General features: G+C 43.2%; 1 protein-coding gene across 3 annotated transcripts in view; it reads right to left on the minus strand.

The window, feature by feature from the left end:
* LOC126191384 (lachesin-like) overlaps positions 1-21,093 on the minus strand; it is a 945,166-nt gene that overhangs the window by 175,284 nt on the left and 748,789 nt on the right. For all 3 annotated transcript variants that reach the window (XM_049932238.1, XM_049932237.1, XM_049932236.1), the window contains exon 6: positions 15,971-16,068. In XM_049932238.1, the coding sequence (XP_049788195.1) occupies positions 15,971-16,068 (98 nt within the window). The remainder of the gene's footprint in view (positions 1-15,970; positions 16,069-21,093) is intronic.

A 21,093-nucleotide genomic window follows, 5' to 3' on the forward strand; every position in this document is an offset into this window, starting at 1 on the left:
CAAAATTGCCTCTCTCGTGCCTTTACCTTTCCTAAAGCTAAACTAATTGTCATCCCGCGCATCCACAATTTTCTTCTCCATTCTTCTGTATATTATTCCTGCAAGCAACTTGGATGCATGAGATGTTAAGCTGATTGTGCGATAATTTTCGCACTTGTCGACTCTCGCCGTCTTCGGAATTGTGTGGATGATGCTTTCCCGAAAGCCAGATGGTATGTCGCCAGACTCACACATTCTACACACCAACATGAATAGTCGTTTTGTTGCCAATTCCCCCAATGATTTTAGAAACTCTTATGGAATGTTATCAATCCCATCTGCCTTATTTGACCGTAAGTCCTCCAAACCTCTTTTCAGTTCTGATTCTAAAATTGGATCCCCTATATCTTCTAAATCGATCCCTGTTTCTTCTTCTATCACATCAGACAAACCTTCCCCCTCAGAGGCTTTCAATGTATTCTTCCACTATCTGCTCTCTCCTCTGCATTTAACAGTGGGATTCCCGTTGCACTCTCAATGTTATCACCCTTGCTTTTAATGTCACCGAAGGCTGTTTTGACTTTCCTGTATGCTGAAACTGTCCCTCCGACAACCATTCATTTTTCGATGCCTCCACATTTTTCGTGTAGCCATTTCGTCGCAGCTTCCCAGCACATCCTATTTATTTCATTCCTCAGCGACCTGTATTTCTGTTTTCCAGAGTCTCCCGGAACGTTTCTGTACTTTCTCCTTTCATGGATCAATTGAAGTATTCCTTTTGTTACCCATGGTTTCTTCGGAGTAATCTTCTTTGTGCCTATGTTTTCCTTCCCAACTTCTGTGTTGGCCCTTTTTGGAGATGTCCATTCAAAAAAATGGTTCAAATGGCTCTGAGCACTATGGGACTTGACTTCTGAGGTTATCAGAACTACTTAAACTTAACTAACCTAAGGACATCACACACATCCATGCTCGAGGCAGGTTTCGAACCTGCGACCGTAGCGGTCGCAAGGTTCCAGACTGCAACGCCTAGAACCGCTCGGTCATCCCGGCCGGCGATGTCCATTCCTCTTCAACTGTACTGCCTGCTGAGTTATTTCTTACTGCTGTATCTACAGCCGTAAAGAACTTCAACCGTATCTTACAATTCAGTATCTGATTTCGGAATCTCTGTCTGACCCTGATGTAATTCTGCCTGATCGTGATGTACTATAACTGAAATTGTCCCGTATCACCCGATCTTTTGCAAGTATACCTCCTCCTCTTTTAATCTTCATCCTCTCTCAATATTTGTCCCAATCCCTTATTCTCCTGTAACCTTCTCTTCTACTCCTTCTCCTACAACTGCATTCCAGTCCCCCATGACTGCTAGATTTTCATTCCCCTTTACATACTGTATTATCCTTTCAAAATCCTCATACACTTTCTCTATCTCTTCATGTTCAGCTTTCGACGTCGGCATGTAAACCTGAACTATCGTTACCGGTGGTGGTTTGCTGTCGATTCTGATAAGAACAACCCTGTCACTGAACTGTTCACAGTAACACGCCCTCTGCCCTTCCTTCCTATTCATAACGAATCCTACTCCCGTTATACCATTTTCGGCTCCTGTTAATATTACCCTAAACTCAGCGAATCAGAAATCCTTTCGATTTCACTTCACTGATACCTACTACATCTAGATTGAGCCTTTGCATGTCCATTTTTAGATTTCCTAGTTTCCCTACGACGTTCAAGCTTCTGACATTCCAAGCCCCGATTCGTAGAACGTTATCCTTGTCCCCCTAGGACAAGAGGATGATCTGAACTTCCGTCTGTTTCTCCGCCCTCTTTGGCAAGGCCGTTGGCAGAATGAGGTTGACTTCTTACACCGGAAGTCTTCGGCCGCCAATGCTGATTATTAATCAAAATATAAGCAGAAGTGGGATTGGAAACCGGGGCCGGAAACGTTTCGATTATGAATCGAAGACGCTGCCCCTGGACCACGGGGTAAATCTTCCGACGTATCGGTCCCTGTTACAAGTGACCTTCTACAGAGTATGTGTAAACAGTAACACCGTGAAGAAGCTTACTTGTATCAGGGACCCGAACGTCCGTAGTTTTATATATTGACAATGCGGTCACAAACCCAGAAAAATTTTATTGAATGTGGTACCTTACATTAACTCTTACTATGTCGACAACAACGATCATAGCTCTGTCCATACACTCGCTTTCTCCTCTTTATATCTGACTGGTACTGTAACGACTATAACGCGGACAGTTTAGCTGTCATCACTTGGAGCAGTGAGTGGATGCAAAAAATGTTTCCCATTTCACACTGGACAAAACAAAACCCAGTATGTGGCTTCAAGAGGAAATTTCGTGCCTTGTTTCTGCTGTGATACCTGCCAACGAACAGCGGCGTGGTTTAAAGTTTCGTCACTTGGCATTCGCAGACCTTCCGGCATCCACCTGTCAGACACCGATTCCGCAGTAATATTTGACGCTTCGTTCACTGTTGTCACACTACAGCGCTCGAAGCAATGTACCTGCAGCCATGTCGCGTGAAATGTTAACGAAGTCTTTGGCGGGAGAGCGACTTCGAATTCTGCCCTGTCCTGCGTGTTCATCCGAGTTAGCAACTCGAAATGCATAAACCATGTTTACCCCGTACCTCGTTGCAGCATGTCATTTCTCTGGTCACCAGTGTGAACGATCAATGCTGTAAGTTCCTATTTACATTCAAAGTTGAACATTCTGTGTCCATTTTGATGTTCCATGTATACAAAGACATGAATCGTGCTTGATGCAGACAATATCTTTAGAATTTTGAAAATATCTTCAGTTTTTGTTTCTAACATTCCATAACAGTAGGTAATATAAGTTTTGAATATATGTGTGTACAGAGTACGATCAGCTCGGATAGCCGAGCGTGCTACGTGTTAGCTCCCGAGACAGTGAGGAGGGGAGCTAGACTTTGATCGAATCAGAGTCACGGATAAGCGGCCGTCGTTCCTCGTGCACCCCCCCCCCCCCCCCCCAAATTATGGTTGTTTGGTAGTTCTCTACGCTCATCGAAGCATGTGCTGGGCTGACGCTCAATTTTCGCGTTGGAAAATACGATTCACAAACAGTTCAAATACGGTAACACACACAACGAAGTTTCAACTGTTTACTCAGCTAAGTTGACTGGAGACTGTGGTGAGAGGAAGGGAAACCACCCAAGATTAAAATAAATTTGCTAAATCCTGAAAACAGTGAACGTCGTTCAACGAGGTAAACCCTAAGAAAGATACATATACTTAATTAACTGTCCCAGTGCTAACTAAGTGCTGGAGCTGTGACTGTGTGGTATAATTATTTGTATTTTCTGCTACCAGTCACTATCATTTATTCACCCAGAAAAACTGTTACTAAAAGACGAAATAGGAATGCGAGATGTCTGTTCTTTCAAACATATCCGAAACAGCAGACAGCACACAAAATCCGCAGCTATGATACATTATATGTAACTTGAAAGTGGAGGGGGGAGGAAGGACAGGAAAGGAGAGGAACTATTGACGTCAGCTGCATCAAGGCTTAATGCAGAATCAACGGCGACGAGTATAAACGTGTACCAGACTGGGACTCGAAGCCATGATCTCTTGCTTACTTTTCTTTCCTTTTTAGGGAGTCGTGGATCTACCTTCTTATGGACCCGTCTCCTTACCTGACTAAGTTTAATTTCAAAAACAAAAGAAATAAAAATCAAACCCGACCAAACTTGGGACCGCCGCTTTAACCCTACCAAAAAAAGAGAGAAATGACCTATTTCTCTTCAGGCGTTGCTCCTAACTATGGCCTGAAATTCGCCGCGGGTCTACATTTCGTTTTTATTTATTTATTTACACGACTATAACCAGTAAATGTGTACAAAGGAAAATGCTATACAACATAATGGTATAATAAAAAAAATGATTCAAAGAGAAAACTAAAATAACTTTGTATACTGAACGCGCTACTGCAGCTAAAGAAATCTTTCTTCAAAAAATTGTGCAAGTCGAGTTTCCTTGCCCGTTGCCACTTGCGTTTCCTATCTCCAACAATGCCCTCTAAAATATTTACAACAGATTCTTGCTGCACAGCTAATGCCTCAATGAGTGCAGGATATCTTGAATCAGCCAATAGCTCTACTTTCGCATTGCTGGAACTCAGGTCATACCGTCATTCTGTCTTCGATGTGATGCTGCACGGTACGCTACACTGAGCCCGGCTCTCCCCAACCAGCAGGGAGGTTTACGACAACATTGCGTAAATAATTTGCCAAAAGTTCACGGTACCCTGGAGTGCGTTCTAAAGCGTTGTGAGCGTTTTGCTTGTACCACCAGTAGTCAAACTCCACTTTGTTCCCTTCGCCGAAGATGTAGTCGATTGTCATTTCCTTGAACCATGTAAGAGCATGATATTTGGCGAGGAGAAAGTAATAGTCATGCGGACAGAAAAGAGACCAAGGGCCCATCATGTGTTTACGAGGCAGCTGCGTTAACCACTGTCCACTCAGACACAGTGTTTATCGAAAATACGCCGACTATCCTGGCATGCTCCCTGGCTGACCAACACTCCCACCCATCCAGTCTCAGTCCATCTCCTCCCGTAGGAGGTCGAAAGAAAAGGGCAGTCCCACTGAAGGTTGTACCTTCCCTTTTCTTACTCCCCCTCCACCTTCAGCGCGGATGCACATTTACGTTCGACATCCTGCTGGAATTTCAAAGAAGCGTGCATGGATGACATATAGGTGGCGCTAGGTGGGAACGTAGGTAAGCTGGGGAGCGTGCTGTGATAGTCCGAGCATTTACGATAAACACTGTGGCCGAAAGCGAAGTGGTTAACGAAACTGACTAGTAAACAAGATATTCAGAGTTGGAGTCCCGGTCTGGCACACATTTTCACTCCTCGTCGCTGATTGTGCATTAATTCCCGAAGCAGCTGATAGTTCCTTCCCTTTTCTTTCCTTTCTCCCCTCTCCACCATCAAGCCTCTCCCTCCTTGGTTTGCCCCCCCCTTTTCGTTTTTTCCTCTTCTCCCTCCTTGTTTTTCCCCCTACTCCAGGTCCCCCCCCCCCTATCTGCCTTGGGTCGGGAGTGCCATCTTTGTGCCGCCTTTTTCGTGCAGTGTTTTACAGTGTGTTTTTCCAGTGCGTGCTCCGTGTTGTGTCTTTTGGGAGGTGTAGCGAACAGCCATCATACTGTCGCTGGGTGTGCTTTTTATTACTTGCGAACAGAAACCAGACTGTCGCCATGTTTTTAATTGTGTGCCTACTGTGTTACTTGTCTGATTTCTGTGTCTTTTATCTACATTGCCAACCCCCTTTGCTTTCTGTTTTAACTTTCCGCAATTTTACGCCATTTTTCACTTTAAATCGCCATTTTGTCGCCTGTTTTTCCTTGTTTCTTTCTTCTCCCTTTATTTAAAAAAAGTCTGTAGGCTGTAGAGCAGCGTAGTAAGCTGCTGCCGGCCCGCCCCCTTCGGGGGGAATTGAAAATCAATAGAGAAAAAAAAAACAAAATCCACCATCAAGTTACAAAATAAAGTATCCTAATCTAAATTAATATAGAACTATTTTATTAATCGTTCGCTGCTGGAGTGGCTACTGGGGTATTGGGGGGGGAGGGGGAGGGGGAGGGTGGCTTGGAGCAGTGGCCTGACACCAAAGCCTGTGTGGGATGCAGACAGTCTTGCATGAGTGAGACAAACGACAACCAAACTGTCAGTATCTTGCTATAAATTTGTGATAGACGATACACATCCACAAGTTGCAAGTCCTCCGTATTATTTTGAGCGAATACATTACATATACGCCGAAACATTTGTGCCATGAATTACGATCAAATCTGTGAAATATAAAGCCGTGCAGCAGTATAATTTAGAAGTATAGTATTACACAACATCTCCTCCAGTGTACCCACGATACAAATGAAGCTTTGGGACGTCAAAACTGTAAGTAAAGAACCGACGTATAAAAAGTCTGTCACACGAATATCGTACCATAGTAATTGATGCTAAGTTATCTGCATCCCACTCAGGCTGTGGTGTCACTCACAACAAATAACGTCACACAGCTCAACGCCAGCAGAAGACACGAGTGGACATCGATTTCTGGCCAACGACTGACCCCACTTCCCTCTCACAACAGAACAGAACAGAGCAGTTCTATATTACTTATGCGTAAGATATTTTATCTTTGCATAACAATTCTTGTACGCATAAACGCCTGTTCGAAATCGAAAGATGCTTAAAATGCGTTTCAGTATGTCAAATTAAACGATATATACAGGGCGAATCGCCTAAAACTTGCACCGCAAATATCGCGCAAATAGAAACCGCTGTTGATGTGCTGTTTTACAGAATAGATTGGTAGTCGGGGACTCGTACTGTTAGCCAATAAACAGATTGTAATTTCTGCGAGATACAATATTTTCAAAAGCTTCCAAACCTACACTTGTAGAATACCGTTGGTAGCACACAGTAAAAAGCAACACAAGTGCATACATTAGTTATGTGGATTTTGACCAGTGACGAGACAACTGACCGTTACAGATCGTGTTCAAAATGCCCTCCTACAGTAGCAGCACATGTTTCCAGTCTGGTATGCAACGACTCCCGCACACATGCTGCCATTTCAGAGCAGATGTTTTATCAGGATGCAGTAATACGTCACTGCATGAGATGGAGTGTAGTTGGTATGTTCTTGCAGACTGCGGCTTTCAGCTTTCCCAACAGAAATAAGCCTCCAGGCGTCAAATCTTGGGAACGGGCCTCCAGCGGAACTTTGAGCACTATGAGCCGGACGGTCATCATGTTCGTACCAAAGGTTCCTCCTAGTCTGCAGAGGAACGTCTTCTTGTACCTGTGGAAGATGGTCTGTTTGGAGTCTGCGATACTTCTGCACTTTCATTGATCCATCTATGAAACATGGGCCTGTGAGCTGACGGTTCACTATACCACATCCAATGGTTACACTGCACGAACGTTGACGCTTTAACCGACAAAGCCAACGGGTATTGTCGACAGACCAATAGTGCACTTTTCGCCGGTTTACCTTGACTGGTAGATAATAAGCCAGATACTGTACATTCGTTTTCACGCAGCTCTTGATCGAGAGAAATGTGATGAGGTTGGAACCAATGAAGATAAGCCGTTTGCCTGACTCATGCCACTTCCTTGTGAGATTGCGCGGGAGCTAACGTGTAGATCAACTGCAACAGCAACAAGAGTATTAAATTTCCCCTCTTCTGTTGTCACTTGTTTCCTTCCGTTACGTTGAATTGGCGTGTTATAGTACCACTTTGATATAACTGGTTGAGGAGGCTGGTAAATAGTAGCCGAGATTGTTGACGTCTTTTGAGATATCTCGTCGCACAGGTGTCGAAGTTGAGTGACTGTAGGAAGATACAAGACGACTTACACAAAATTTCAAGTTGGTGTGATGAGTGGCAGCTAGCCTTAAATGAGGTAACATGTAAGTTAATGCGGATGCGTTGGAAGACCAACCAGTAATGTTCGGTTATAATATTACTAGAGTCCAACTTGATACAGTCAAGTCTTTTTAATATCTGGGCGTAACTTTGCAAAGCGATGTGAGGTGGAACGAACATGTGATGTGGTAGGGAAGGCAAATAGTGGTCTTCGGTTTATTGGGAGAATTTTAGGAGGTAGTGGTTCACCTGTAAAGGAGACCGCATATAGGACGCTTGTGCGACCTCTTCTTGAGTATTGCTCGGGTGTTTGGGATCCGTACCAGGTCGGACTGTACGGAAGACATCGGAGCAATTCAGAGGGTTCCTGCTAGATTTGTTACCGGTAGGTTTGAGCAAAACTGAAGTGTTACGTAGATGCTTCGGGAACTCAAATGGTAATTGCTGGAGGAAACGCGGCGTTCTTTTCGGGAAACACTATTGAGAAAATTTGGAGAACTGGCATACGAATCTGGGTGCCGAAAGATTCTGCTCCCGCCAACATACGTCACACGTAAGGACCACGGAGATAAGATACGAGAAATTAGGGCTCATACTGAGGTGTACAGACAGTCGTTTCTCCCTCGCCACTGGGACAGGAGAGGATATGACAAGCAGTAGTACACGGTACCCTCCGCCATGCACCTTTCCATGGCGTGAGGAGTATCTACGTAGAATAGATGTAGAACACATGTACAAGAACGAGCTGCAATCTTCCTAACCCTCCCTACACCATGAGCACGTCGGCTCTTTCTGTTTTGGTAAATCCCATCGCCCAAGCATGACATACTGCTTGGACTGTCACACACTAACTGACTAACAAGTTGCATTGCACTGAAGGAACACACTAGCACATCGTAAGCAAACATAACAATACTATCCCTGGCAACTACGCAGGTTCAATGGCACAAACTGCAGTGTGGAAACTTTTCAAAATACGATATCTCGTAAACGATTCGCACTAGAATCATCCAGCAAACAACAATGACAATCTTATTCACCCTACTCTTACTTTGTTAATGTCAATAGGCATGACTCCATTTAAAAAGTGTATGTTTGCACAATAATTCTCCTTATTAGTATTATCACAATCTGTTTATTTGCTAACAATACGAGCCCACTACCAATCCAATCCATTCTCTGAAAACCGCACGTCAATAGAACTTTAGATTTTCGCAATATCTGCGGTGCAAGTTTTAGGTGACTCACCCTGCATATGTATTATATTTCAGTCCATGTTTTTGTTACACACACACACACACACACACACACACACTGTTACATTACCAACCAATGTGAATACCAGAATACTGAATTCAAGAACGCAAACATTCATATGTCGTGCTGTACAGTTGCCAGATGTCAGTTTGTGGGATGGAGTTCCATGCCCGTTGCATTTGGTAGGTCAATACAGGGATGGTTAATGCTGTTTCTGGATAATGATGGAGTTGTCCAAGAATGTCTCACATGTGCTAGACTGGGGACCAGAGCTGGTGATCAAGCAGTCCAAGGCAATATGTCGACTGTCTATAGGGCATGTTGGGCTACAACATCGATATGTGAGCGAGTGTTGCCCTACTGGAAAACACCAACTGGTATGCTGTTCGTGAAAGGGGGCACAAGAGACCGAACTAACAGACTGACGTACAAATTTGCAGTCAGTGTGCATGGGATGTAGATGTGAAGAACAAAGATGCAGAATGTTAATAAATTCTTATTTAATAAGCCGTAACAGTTTTCACATAAAAATTCGGATCCATTACTTTTCAGCGCGCTCTCATATATTAAGAACAAATTTTGAACCGGACGAACATTGTAACCATACTCAAAAAAAACGGAAAAATGGTGGTACATAATACTCGTAAGTCGACAAATTCAATGAAAGCATCATTTCTTAAGTCTTGCTTCCCTTATCAAGTGCAACGTCAGAACTACCTACTGGGGCGGAGTGGGGATTGCCTTTACTTTACCTGAAGCGATAAGATCGTCATCTAACAGATCCTCAATTTTCTTTACCGTTCTTGTGCGTGTTGATCATATCAGCAGCTTGGATAAGTCAGTTTTTAAGCTGATTATGGCAGGGTCTCACATTTGCCTGCCTATAATAACTTCGTGATTTGCAGATAATTAAAATATGTAGACCAAATAATTGAAGACACTGAGGTGCAGGTGTTACTCTAAGACCAAAGTGGGACAACCTAGAAAATCATTGGATCTGCCTCAACCCAGACATACGTGGCGTAAGTAATAAAGTAGAAGCGCTTCATCAATTTCATGACGATAGTAAACATTGACAGCCGTTTACATAGGAATATGTCCCAAACAGTTTCTTATATCTATACTAATTAATTTCCACCAAATCAACATTTATAGTATGTCATGAAAAATGGTCTACCGCTCTGAGTCATCTAGCAACTGCAAACTCTTCAAAACAATGAGACGCGCTATAGAGGCAGCTTAAAAAATCACATTTTATTCAGGAATGGATCTTGAGAAGGATGCTGCCTTTTCTGGAGTGCAAGCGTATCAACTTTCCGCATTCGAAAAGGACAAATTTATATCTCTCTGTCTGAATGTTATCTATGGGTGAGCACGCTAACCCCAAATGTGATAACACTCTTCCTGTTTCTATCATTCAGAGTAGGTTTATACCCTATTGCTTCAATAAATATGTGAGTATCCCGTGTAAGAGGATCATTTACCTCATTTTTACGTATTTCTGGATTTACTAATGTTTTACCCTAAGAAGAGTGAATGGTTGCTAGTATCTCTGTACGTAAATTGTTGTCATTTATAGAACAAAAGAGTGTGGAGTGGTGTTTAGGACCAGTCTTCGAACGAAAGACCCCGATAACAAGAAGTGGGTGCTTGGAATTTTGATAAATAATTTTCGTGATATCAGTGTTTCCACATCAAATGTTGAGGTTTTTAAGAAGTTTTCTTATAGTATCCTGAGAGGCTGATAACCCCGTGACCCTTGGCGCACCTTTCTGTGAGTATGCTTGTTGTCTCCTATTACGGATACCTGATATGGATGCCAGAAAGTTACTCGGGATCCTCCGCATGGAGTTACTTATTCTGCCTCCTCCGTAAACGAACTGTTGTTTTCCAGTAAATTTACAGAACATTTCTTGTAAACTGAAGCCTCCCATTGCTTCATAGAGGCGAACGCGCTAAATATTACGAAGAGTTAATTAATAACATGAAGACTACAGTTATATCATTGTCGTTACCCCTTTCAGGAGGAAAGTATGTTATCATATACTCAAACATCAAGAAACACATTAGCAGTAAACTGTACCGTTAACATTGTTCAAATAACGAGAAAATTTTAAGTAAGATAAAAATGTCATTGTCCCATCAGGCGTCTTTATTCAAGTATAAGTGAAGTATTGTTTTGCTTCTTCAAGCACATGCTGACATAATATATCAGCTACAGGATATTAATTACTGCAAGTTACTCCGACTGTCACATGATTTGCTGTGCGCTGCCTTTAGGGTATCTCCTGAATGTGAGACACATCAAACCATTCCGTGAACTTCAAAGAACAGCCCTGAACCCTGTTGCGTGTAAACTTAAACTAACTTAATTATATTTTTCGGGCAAATACGTTGAACAGGTCTTAATTAGCATAACAGCGAACAAGCTGCATAAAAAGCTTATTTGGCTTAGACCTGCTCATCCAAACTGTAGAATCACGTTGAAGTAGTAGAATCTCTTGCTCCCACTATACACCGTACTCATAATTCAACTGAGAGCCACAAAAGGACCGACAATAGAATTCTGACCTCATTAATATCATTCACAGAAACTATTTTGTTCAAATGTGTGTGAAATCTTATGGGAATTAACTGCTAAGATCATCAGTCCCTACTTAACCTAAATTCTCCTAAGGACAAACACACACACCCATGCCCGAGGAAGGACTCGAACCTCCGCCGGGACCAGCAGAGAAACGTAGACCGTAACACCTTGAAGCCTACAGCGAAATGAATACTTACTGTCTTTTCAGATAGTTTCAGTTCTCTTAGAAGGTCTGGAAGATGAGATTAAATCAATCTCTTACGAGATATTCTAAGTGGTAAACAATCTTCCCATAAATTAACTATTATATCACTAATACATCACAGACTTTCATAATGGATATTAATGGAACAGAAACTGTAAGCTGGCCGGAGTGGCCGAGCGGTTCTAGGCGCTAGAGTCTGGAACCGCGCGACCGCTACGGTCGCAGGTTCGAATCCCGCCTCGGGCATGGATGTGTGTGATGTCCTTAGGCTAGTTAGGTTCAAGTAGTTCTAAGTTCTAGGGGACTGATGACCTCAGAAGTTGAGTCCCGTAGTGCTGAGAGCCATTTGAACCATTTGAACCATCAGAAACTGTAAATAGTTTCAGTTCCCTCGTGACATTACTGTCACATCGCGCTAAGCGATCTTGTCTCATTTTCCTGCTGCTATTTTGTTGTTATTTTTATTCTGAGCACTGGACATAATTGCTTGGGAGGAAAGCTCTGCGTTCTTCTGGTGTCAAGGTTCGCTCACGCTGTCGTCTCAGGTGCCTGTTTGAAGAGGCCAAGAAGAGGCAGAAGGCCAAGAGTCGAGCCTCCCAACGGGGATACACAGTTTTCTCGGAAGTGGAGCTGTCGCCAGCACTGTTCTTTTGTGAGGGGAGCTGACACCTGTCCTTGCTCAGGTAGAGGACACTGTGCTGTTACTGTTCTCCCCAGAGGATACCGGAGCTTGACATTTCTGCATTTTCTGCACAGATATCACAGGACGAATCCCGCAGCGTTGTCCAGCCAGCATGGGAAAGTTGGATGGTATATAACGAAAAATTCTGGTGTATCTGATCGAATGAGTCGCCCCAGCCACTGTGACTGACATGAGGAAGCCGACCAATCGAGCAAAAACAACTCCAAGCCTGAACCAGCCTCATGTTTGTTAATGTGCAAAATGGTTCAAATGGCTCTGAGCACTATGGGAGGTCATCAGCCCCTAGAACTTAGAACTACTTGAACCTAACTAACCTAAGGACATCACACACATCCATGCCCGAGGCAGGATTCGAACCTGCGACCGTAGCGGTCGCGCGGTTCCGGACTGTAGCGCCTAGAACCGCTCGGCCAACTCGGCCGGCGTTAATGTCCATTTTTTATGTCAAGAGTGGGAAGTTTCCGCCGCGTACCCCTGTTTTTTCTCGTGAAATAAGCGATATTCTCGTCCGTCACGTTGGAATAGCATCGAGTCGTCACTCCTTGTGGAATTTTTTGGAAGGTAGAGAGCTGAGAAATTAGAACTACGATTCGTGGCTATTTATCTCCCTGGCATCATCTGGTGCTCACGGACGCATATTTTTTTTATTTTGGCGAAATATAATGGCCTCAGTCCGTGGTAGCGTGATCCTTATTTTGAGCAATTAGGTACGTAGTTGTTCTGATAGGCAGCCTGAGCTGTCTATTTGATTTTAATTTGTAATTTTGTCTTATTAACTTTGAATCTGGGAACTCCCCATATAAGTATACCTTGTAGGGTTTCTTCATGCAGTCTTCCATATAATTTGGTACCCCCTCCCCTCCCCTGCCAGTGTTAACATTATTAAATTGAGTTGTGATTTTAGAGAACCTTGCTCTGTTTCGATACGCTGTGAATTGTGTCCATCAGCTGGGCAAAAATAAATTGGTTATGAGTAGACGTGAGCTAAATATCCAGATCCTTCAATTCTCCCACAAATTTTTTAATAGCTAGACAATTCACTAATTAAAAAGACATCCTCTTGTATACTGTGATGGTGTTATCGTTGTCCACAGCGGCCATACACAACGATCAGTTACTAATTTGTTATAAGTAGACGTGAATAAATATCCAGATCCTTCAATTCTCCTACAAATTTTTTAATAGCTAGACAATTCACTAATTAAAAAGATATCCTCTTGTATACTGTGATGGTGTTATCGTTGTCCACAGTGGCCATACACAACGATCAGTTACTAATTTGTTATAAGTAGACGTGAGCTAAATATCCAGATCCTTCAATTCTCCTACAAATTTTTAATAGCTAGACAATTCACTAATAACAAATACATCCTCTTGTATGCTGTGATGGTGTTATCGTTGTCCACAGTGGCCATACACAACGACCAGTTGCTCAAAATTCAGTGAAGGTAATGAAAATTGAAATCGCTTGTTTTGAATGACTATAGATCTGTTTATTGATCAGGGAGAGTTGTGTCGATTTCCACTAGGATTACAACTTTGCCTTGCTGTGTTTCATGGTACTTTGACTAACAACCTAACAGTCTTCAAACGAAACAAGTGACAACATTTTTTATTGTAAGAATATGTCATAATGCAGGTCCTCCCGATGAGAGACGACAAACATGCATCTTTTACCCTAAATGGAGTAATATCCAAAAATTAAAAAAAACTCCCTTTTCCTTAAGAAACAGTACCTAACGATTATGCGCACGAAACTATAATTACATAGTGAAACCATTATTCTTGAAGATAAGTGAATGTAAGTATTGATTTCTGAACCAGACAACAGAGATTTGTTGTAAAGGAGAATGAAGTGTAGCGATCACTACGGTCTATTTCCCCATCGTGTCAGATCATTAAAGAAATATAACTCAGATAGGATTAAGAACGGGATTAATTTCGGCAGTGGGCTTTTAAAGAAACGATCCCTGCATTCCGTTCATCGATTTAGGTCAAACATGGAAATCCAGAATGTGGATTTATGTAACATAATTTTCCTGTATTAAATAAATATCAGGGAATTATTTATCCTTAGACGTTCCGGCCACTGACCATCCTCAAAGAATATGGGCCAGAATCGGAAATAAGTGCGACACGTTTACGGATACCAAAGCTAAGCATCAGTTGGCGCTCAGATATCAGGAACTCATCCGAGGTACTTAATCGATTCGAGTTCATGTCCTCTGCAGAAGGCCAGTTGCTAAAAGGTGCTAGCCCAATTTATTCATAAAAAAAAGTAGTCGAGACAGGAGAAAGTCATTCAGTTACTGCAAACTGGAAAGCAGCATCTCATGTCAGAATTGTGGAGTGTCTTTTCCAAAGCCGGATTCATACCGAATGTACATTATGTGCACTAACTGCTGGGCCAGATCGTGCAGTGGAAAGCTGTAATTGCATTGTTACCAACAAAGAAGATGGAACATAGCCACTACATTCAAACGCATGATAACAGTGAGAGGGTATTCTAAAATGATAACAGTTTATGGAGTATATATATAATGACAGTAGGTCAACAAAATATATGTTCAAGAAAACAAAAGATAGCTAAGAAACGCGGTAACAAAGTGGCGCTATTCGCAATTAGAAGCGTGCTGACGTAGTTGCCTATGGGAACAGGTTTCAACTTCCAAATAAATAGGGAAGTTAATAAATTAGTGAATGCATAAATAAATAAATATAAGCATAAATAAATATAAACCATTCCTCCAAAAAGAAAAGGAAAGATACGCTCTGTCTAAATAATGATGGACAGCATGTAGACTAAGCTACAGTGAAGATGTGTCAATATTTACAGAACAAAGTATTACGATTGTTATGCACCTTTACTACCGTCATTGTACATACAGAAATTCATTGCTGTTAGAGTACCTGTCAACGAAGGGATATTACTGTAGCTCCTTATATGTCACTGAACATGGTTAACTCAGAAATCAAGCACGTAACTGCACTTGTGCCACGGATACCCATAGGTTAGAGTGTCCGATAAATAATTAGACCATTAGCTAATGAGTTTGTAAATATGATCGACATCTGTAATAACTTTAACCTAACTGTATAAACATGGTACAATCACTTTGCGTTGCATTATGGTACTTCGAACTTGAAAACCCTATAGACACCGCGACGATTATTCTTAATTCCCTAAATGTAGTTTCTCTTTATCAGTTTGTCTCCATTTATAAAAGAGCCTTGTAATTTAAATTTGGCAGTGCAATATTAACTGGGTAGGTACAGTAAAAGTGTATCTCAGTTTTCACGCATGTGAACTGTAATTTTTAGTTTCTCTCACGAATTAAATTAAAAGCTCTGAATAAATAAATTTCATTATTGTTCATACCGTACGGAACAGTACGTTATAAAAACTGTCTTGTAACAACTGTTCTCAAAGTAGTAATTCTAACGTGATTTCAGGGTGAAAACAGATATTTGGCTCGGTAGTAGCAGAAAACTAATGTCTGTGAACACAAGGAAGATTTATCAGCAATATGAAATTCTAGCATTTTCTTGTAGTATGTGTTCACAGATTCTCTAAATTTTTAAAGAATTTTTTAAAGAATTTATTTATGAAACACTCTTACAGGAAAGAGCAAAAGCATTCGTCAATACGTAAGGGCATTCGGAACAAGGAATCAGTAAAAATTTTTGTAAATCAATTGTGATACTTATGATGCAAGAATCACGAAAAAGTATCCATGCGTCCAGCAAGTGATATATGGTCTACTTAAAACATAAAACAGTAACACTAATAATGCCATACAAACCTCCGGCTGCGGTTCTCCGTGAACGATGCAGACGAGCTGAGCTTCGTAGCCCTCACCAGAGTGGACCCAACTGCGCTCAACCTCGATCTCTGGCGGATCTGCAAAGCAACGGGCACACATTAATGCGCGAATAGACGCGTACGTATCTTCACTGTGGGCTATTCATCTTTCACGTTTAATAAGTACCAAATAACTGGAAATTTTTGGTCCCCATATCAAGAGAGTATCGTTTGGTGGGTAAATGTGAGACGACAAATCCAAATGTTCCGAGTTCACAGTCCTCACATGCAGGGAATTTTTTTATTCTCATCACTTATCGCTTCTTATACCTGTGACAACAGTCTATACATGTGGTTCGATTCCACCTATAACTTTCTATGTATGACAGTTTATAGGTTTGAGGAAGTCAAGGCATATCTTTGCCGTCAGCCGAACTTTGAACTGACTTACCTAATAGTTACAGGCAGACCCACGATTTAACGTGGAATGCGTACCACAGTGCAACTCGGCATTCTTCATATCATCAAACATTACCAGATGTGAAAGAACTGATAAGTGACAGATAAAAACCCTAGGACTGACCCGGGATGTAACCTGACACCTTTGGATTTGCAGTCTGCCACTATATCAGTGGGCTACTGATCCGAGAAAGTAAATCCTTTAAGCGAATGTATTTTAGACAGATTCCGTTTCATTTTAATAGGTGTACATTTTGTACCTGTGAAAAGTGTTCTGAAGTTTAAACTTCATAAGGCGTCAGAGACCGTTAATAACTATAACCATTTCGTGACCCTTGTGCGCAAGACAGCGCGCCATTACTTTGCAACAGATAGGTTTTCCAGCCACCGAATTTCAACACAAGGACCTGTCGAGTAAACCGCCGGAGACTTTGACGTCGTTCTGAACACGGACGCCTACTCAGAAATTCATGTCGTCCTCGCATCAAACATACCCGTGACAGTGAGGAGCGTCCAAGTGGAGAGAGGCGTGGACACAGTATTCCTTGTCTGAGACCGTGATTTCTTCTCAATATTCCCATGCACAACGTGCACCACGAATATTCCTAAATTTATGTAGCAACGATTGTGTCTAAAAAGTATTATGATGTGGATGACATTGGAAGAGGAAGAGTAGGAGGAGGATGAGAAAGAGCAGTAAGTGTTTTATGTGTGCAGCAGTGTGTGTGTGTGGGTTGGGGAAGTTGGCAGGGGAGGGAGAGAGAGAGAGAAATACTGTATATGTTTAGTATAAAAACAAGCGTTGCCGTAATGAAGCCCCCACCTGGCCACCTGGCGGCGATATCGCGGAGACTGGTTAATTCAACATTATAAGTGGGACATTATATGACACTTAATACAGTCCATTGTGGTTAACTGTGCTGGGAGACCTCGTTCGTCCGGCAGTTGCTGCGTCTGGATAATGACAGGAACCCCCAGTTTGTCGTTGTTAAATAATTTGTTGACCGGCCAGGTTGCCAATGTTCACCACAATTTACACTCCTGGAAATGGAAAAAAGAACACATTGACACCGGTGTGTCAGACCCACCATACTTGCTCCGGACACTGCGAGAGGGCTGTACAAGCAATGACCACACGCACGGCACAGTGGACACACCAGGAACCGCGGTGTTGGCCGTCGAATGGCGCTAGCTGCGCAGCATTTGTGCACCGCCGCCGTCAGTGTCAGCCAGTTTGCCGTGGCATACGGAGCTCCATCGCAGTCTTTAACACTGGTAGCATGCCGCGACAGCGTGCACGTGAACCGTATGTGCAGTTGACGGACTTTGAGCGAGGGCGTATAGTGGGCATGCGGGAGGCCGGGTGGACGTACCGCCGAATTGCTCAACACGTTGGGCGTGAGGTCTCCACAGTACATCGATGTTGTCGCCAGTGGTCGGCGGAAGGTGCACGTGCCCGTCGACCTGGGACCGGACCGCAGCGACGCACGGATGCACGCCAAGACCGTAGGATCCTACGCAGTGCCGTAGGGGACCGCACCGCCACTTCCCAGCAAATTAGGGACACTGTTGCTCCTGGGGTATCGGCGAGGACCATTCGCAACCGTCTCCATGAAGCTGGGCTACGGTCCCGCACACCGTTAGGCCGTCTTCCGCTCACGCCCCAACATCGTGCAGCCCGCCTCCAGTGGTGTCGCGACAGGCGTGAATGGAGGGACGAATGGAGACGTGTCGTCTTCAGCGATGAGAGTCGCTTCTGCCTTGGTGCCAATGATGGTCGTATGCGTGTTTGGCGCCGTGCAGGTGAGCGCCACAATCAGGACTGCATACGACCGAGGCACACAGGGCCAACACCCGGTATCATGGTGTGGGGAGCGATCTCCTACACTGGCCGTACACCACTGGTGATCGTCGAGGGGACACTGAATAGTGCACGGTACATCCAAACCGTCATCGAACCCATCGTTCTACCATTCCTAGACCGGCAAGGGAACTTGCTTTTCCAACAGGACAATGCACGTCTGCATGTATCCCGTGCCACCCAACGTGCTCTAGAAGGTGTAAGTCAACTACCCTGGCCAGCAAGATCTCCGGATCTGTCCCCCATTGAGCATGTTTGGGACTGGATGAAGCGTCGTCTCACGCGGTCTGCACGTCCAGCACGAACGCTGGTCCAACTGAGGCGCCAGGTGGAAATGGCATGGCAAGCCGTTCCACAGGACTACATCCAGCATCTCTACGATCGTCTCCATGGGAGAATAGCAGCCTGCATTGCTGCGAAAGGTGGATATACACTGTACTAGTGCCGACATTGTGCATGCTCTGTTGCCTGTGTCTATGTGCCTGTGGTTCTGTCAGTGTGATCATGTGATGTATCTGACCCCAGGAATGTGTCAATAAAGTTTCCCCTTCCTGGGACAATGAATTCACGGTGTTCTTATTTCAATTTCCAGGAGTGTATTTGAAGGCTGAGTCAAATGCCGTGATTAGAAAAATCCATAAAAATTTCTTCTTATTTTGATATTTTCCTTGTCTTCTCATGTTGGCCCCATAGAGAGGCTGAAAACTGTAATTTTTTGGTGCGTCGCATGTGTGCTGTGTGGACGATTGTCCACGTGCTGGAAGATCTCGTGCAGGCAAAGAGTGACCTAGGGGGGTCACCTATTGGTAATAAATGGAGAGACTTGTAAGTACTGGCACGCGTCCTACAATCAAGAGAAGCCTCCCTAACACCTTGGTGAAGATCACTGGACTGGAACCATATTAATTAAATTCTGCAACTACGGCCTTCGATGAGAAAAAATGGTAGTGTTAAGTGTTGATTGGTGATTCCATAGAGTGTTGTGTGCACAACGACCATATACGCGAAATTAGAAGGAAGGTGAGCGTTGAACGTAATTTTGATGGTTTATTTCGCAGCAAAATCGATTTTCAATCGCATAATGACCATCGTCAGTGCAGTAGTGTACAAATTAAAACTCATAGGCACTGGTGTCAAGTTATTATCAGTAACCAAAGCTATGAAACGATCACAAAAATAGTGAAAGTGTATATCTGTTACTGAACAATTCCAGTGTCATTGTTGTTGTTGTGGCTAAAAGGCTTGGTGCAATTCAGTTAATCACGCTATTGGTTTACTACTTTTCAGAAGTCTGCGCTCGTTTGACAAAGAATCCTTTGCTCCGCAGTGCCTGGTTAACTGAATGTGTCGTAGGCAGCTGTTATTCGTCTGTTTTCCGTCGGTCGGTATCGTCCTGTTACCAACCTTTTCCCACGTGCTGTGGACTCAAGGGTGATAAAAAAAATACAAGCCGGAGCATTTTGTCACACGACGTTCCAGCGATACTGCGGAAATTTCGACTCGACGGCGTTACTGACTGGGTTGCCTCTGATTGCGTCATGTATTTTCTTTGCAGTCTTCTCTCAGGGATTTAGAGAGCTACCTAGTACGTAGCTCTTCCGCATGTATCATAGTGTAAGAGGTCCATGATTAAGGAATTTGTTGCTAGCGCACTCGAGCAGATGTGATTTCGATGGATTGCTCACGCGCTGCCTGCGATATGTATGCTACAATAGAATCGCAGACCAGAGAGCAGTGTTGTCAGCATTAGGAGTAAGTAGTTGCTAGCGAGCAGTCGTGTGTATCGTGTTCGCTGGGCCGGTCGTGGGGAGCGATGGGAGAGCCTGTGCGTTGTAGTATAAGGTAAAAGGAGCCTCGCGCATATATACTATTGTTATGTTAAGCCCCATGTAAGTGTTTTTAAAAAAATCTCTTAATAAACACTCCATGGTCATCTTGATTATTCAAAAGAGAAATAATTTGTTTCTTTTTACACATAACAAATCTATTGGCCAGCATTGCACTGAGCTGTGCCAGAAACATTTCTTAGAGGAGCAGATATATACGCGTTATCCGGGGACCTTATTGAGGTAAGAATTTTCATTTTTATTCAGAATGATCTTTCAGGGCCATGATGCAGCGCTGCTGACGTCCAAAATTTACCAGTTTAAATTCACAGTTAATTATTGAAAGCTTATAAGTGAACCACAATTTTATTGAGAGATTAGTCACATTGTATCATTGGTAGGTTACGGAATTTTCTGTTGGGAGGTTACACTAAATGTCAATGCTACAATTATATTTTTTACTGTTGGGAGGTTATTATACATATTAATTTTCTGTGGGGAGGTTACAATAGTATTGTCGCCTGTAGCGTAACTGTAAGTGGATTTTATGTGGTCAATGTGCGCTATTTCGGATGCTTGTCTGCATTTGTCTAACAAGAGAGCTATCGGACTGGTTTTGGATGTGTATATGTTTTGAGAGCAGCGCATATGTATCGATGCATGTGCGAAGCAACACGCACTGCGGCGACTACAGCCGCTGTGAAATACATGAAATGCATTCGCAGTTGGGCCTAGCTCTGAGTCGTGCACAGACAGCCCAAGCAATTAAGGCGACCACTGGTGTAAAGCGGTAAATCCGTGTTCGATTCCCGGCCTGGCGCAAATTTCCCTTATACAGCTGATGGTTGTTCATATTCGCAACTGCGAATACATTTCATGTACCTTTGAAATCGATTACGCCGAAGCCCCCTTCTGCTGACTTTAGAGTGTATGTGGTGTGTAAAACTATAAATATATCTCCACGCCACAATAGCCTGG

The sequence above is a fragment of the Schistocerca cancellata genome, chromosome 6, assembly GCF_023864275.1.
Source record: "Schistocerca cancellata isolate TAMUIC-IGC-003103 chromosome 6, iqSchCanc2.1, whole genome shotgun sequence".
In the NCBI taxonomy this organism is placed as follows: Eukaryota; Metazoa; Arthropoda; class Insecta; order Orthoptera; family Acrididae; genus Schistocerca; species Schistocerca cancellata.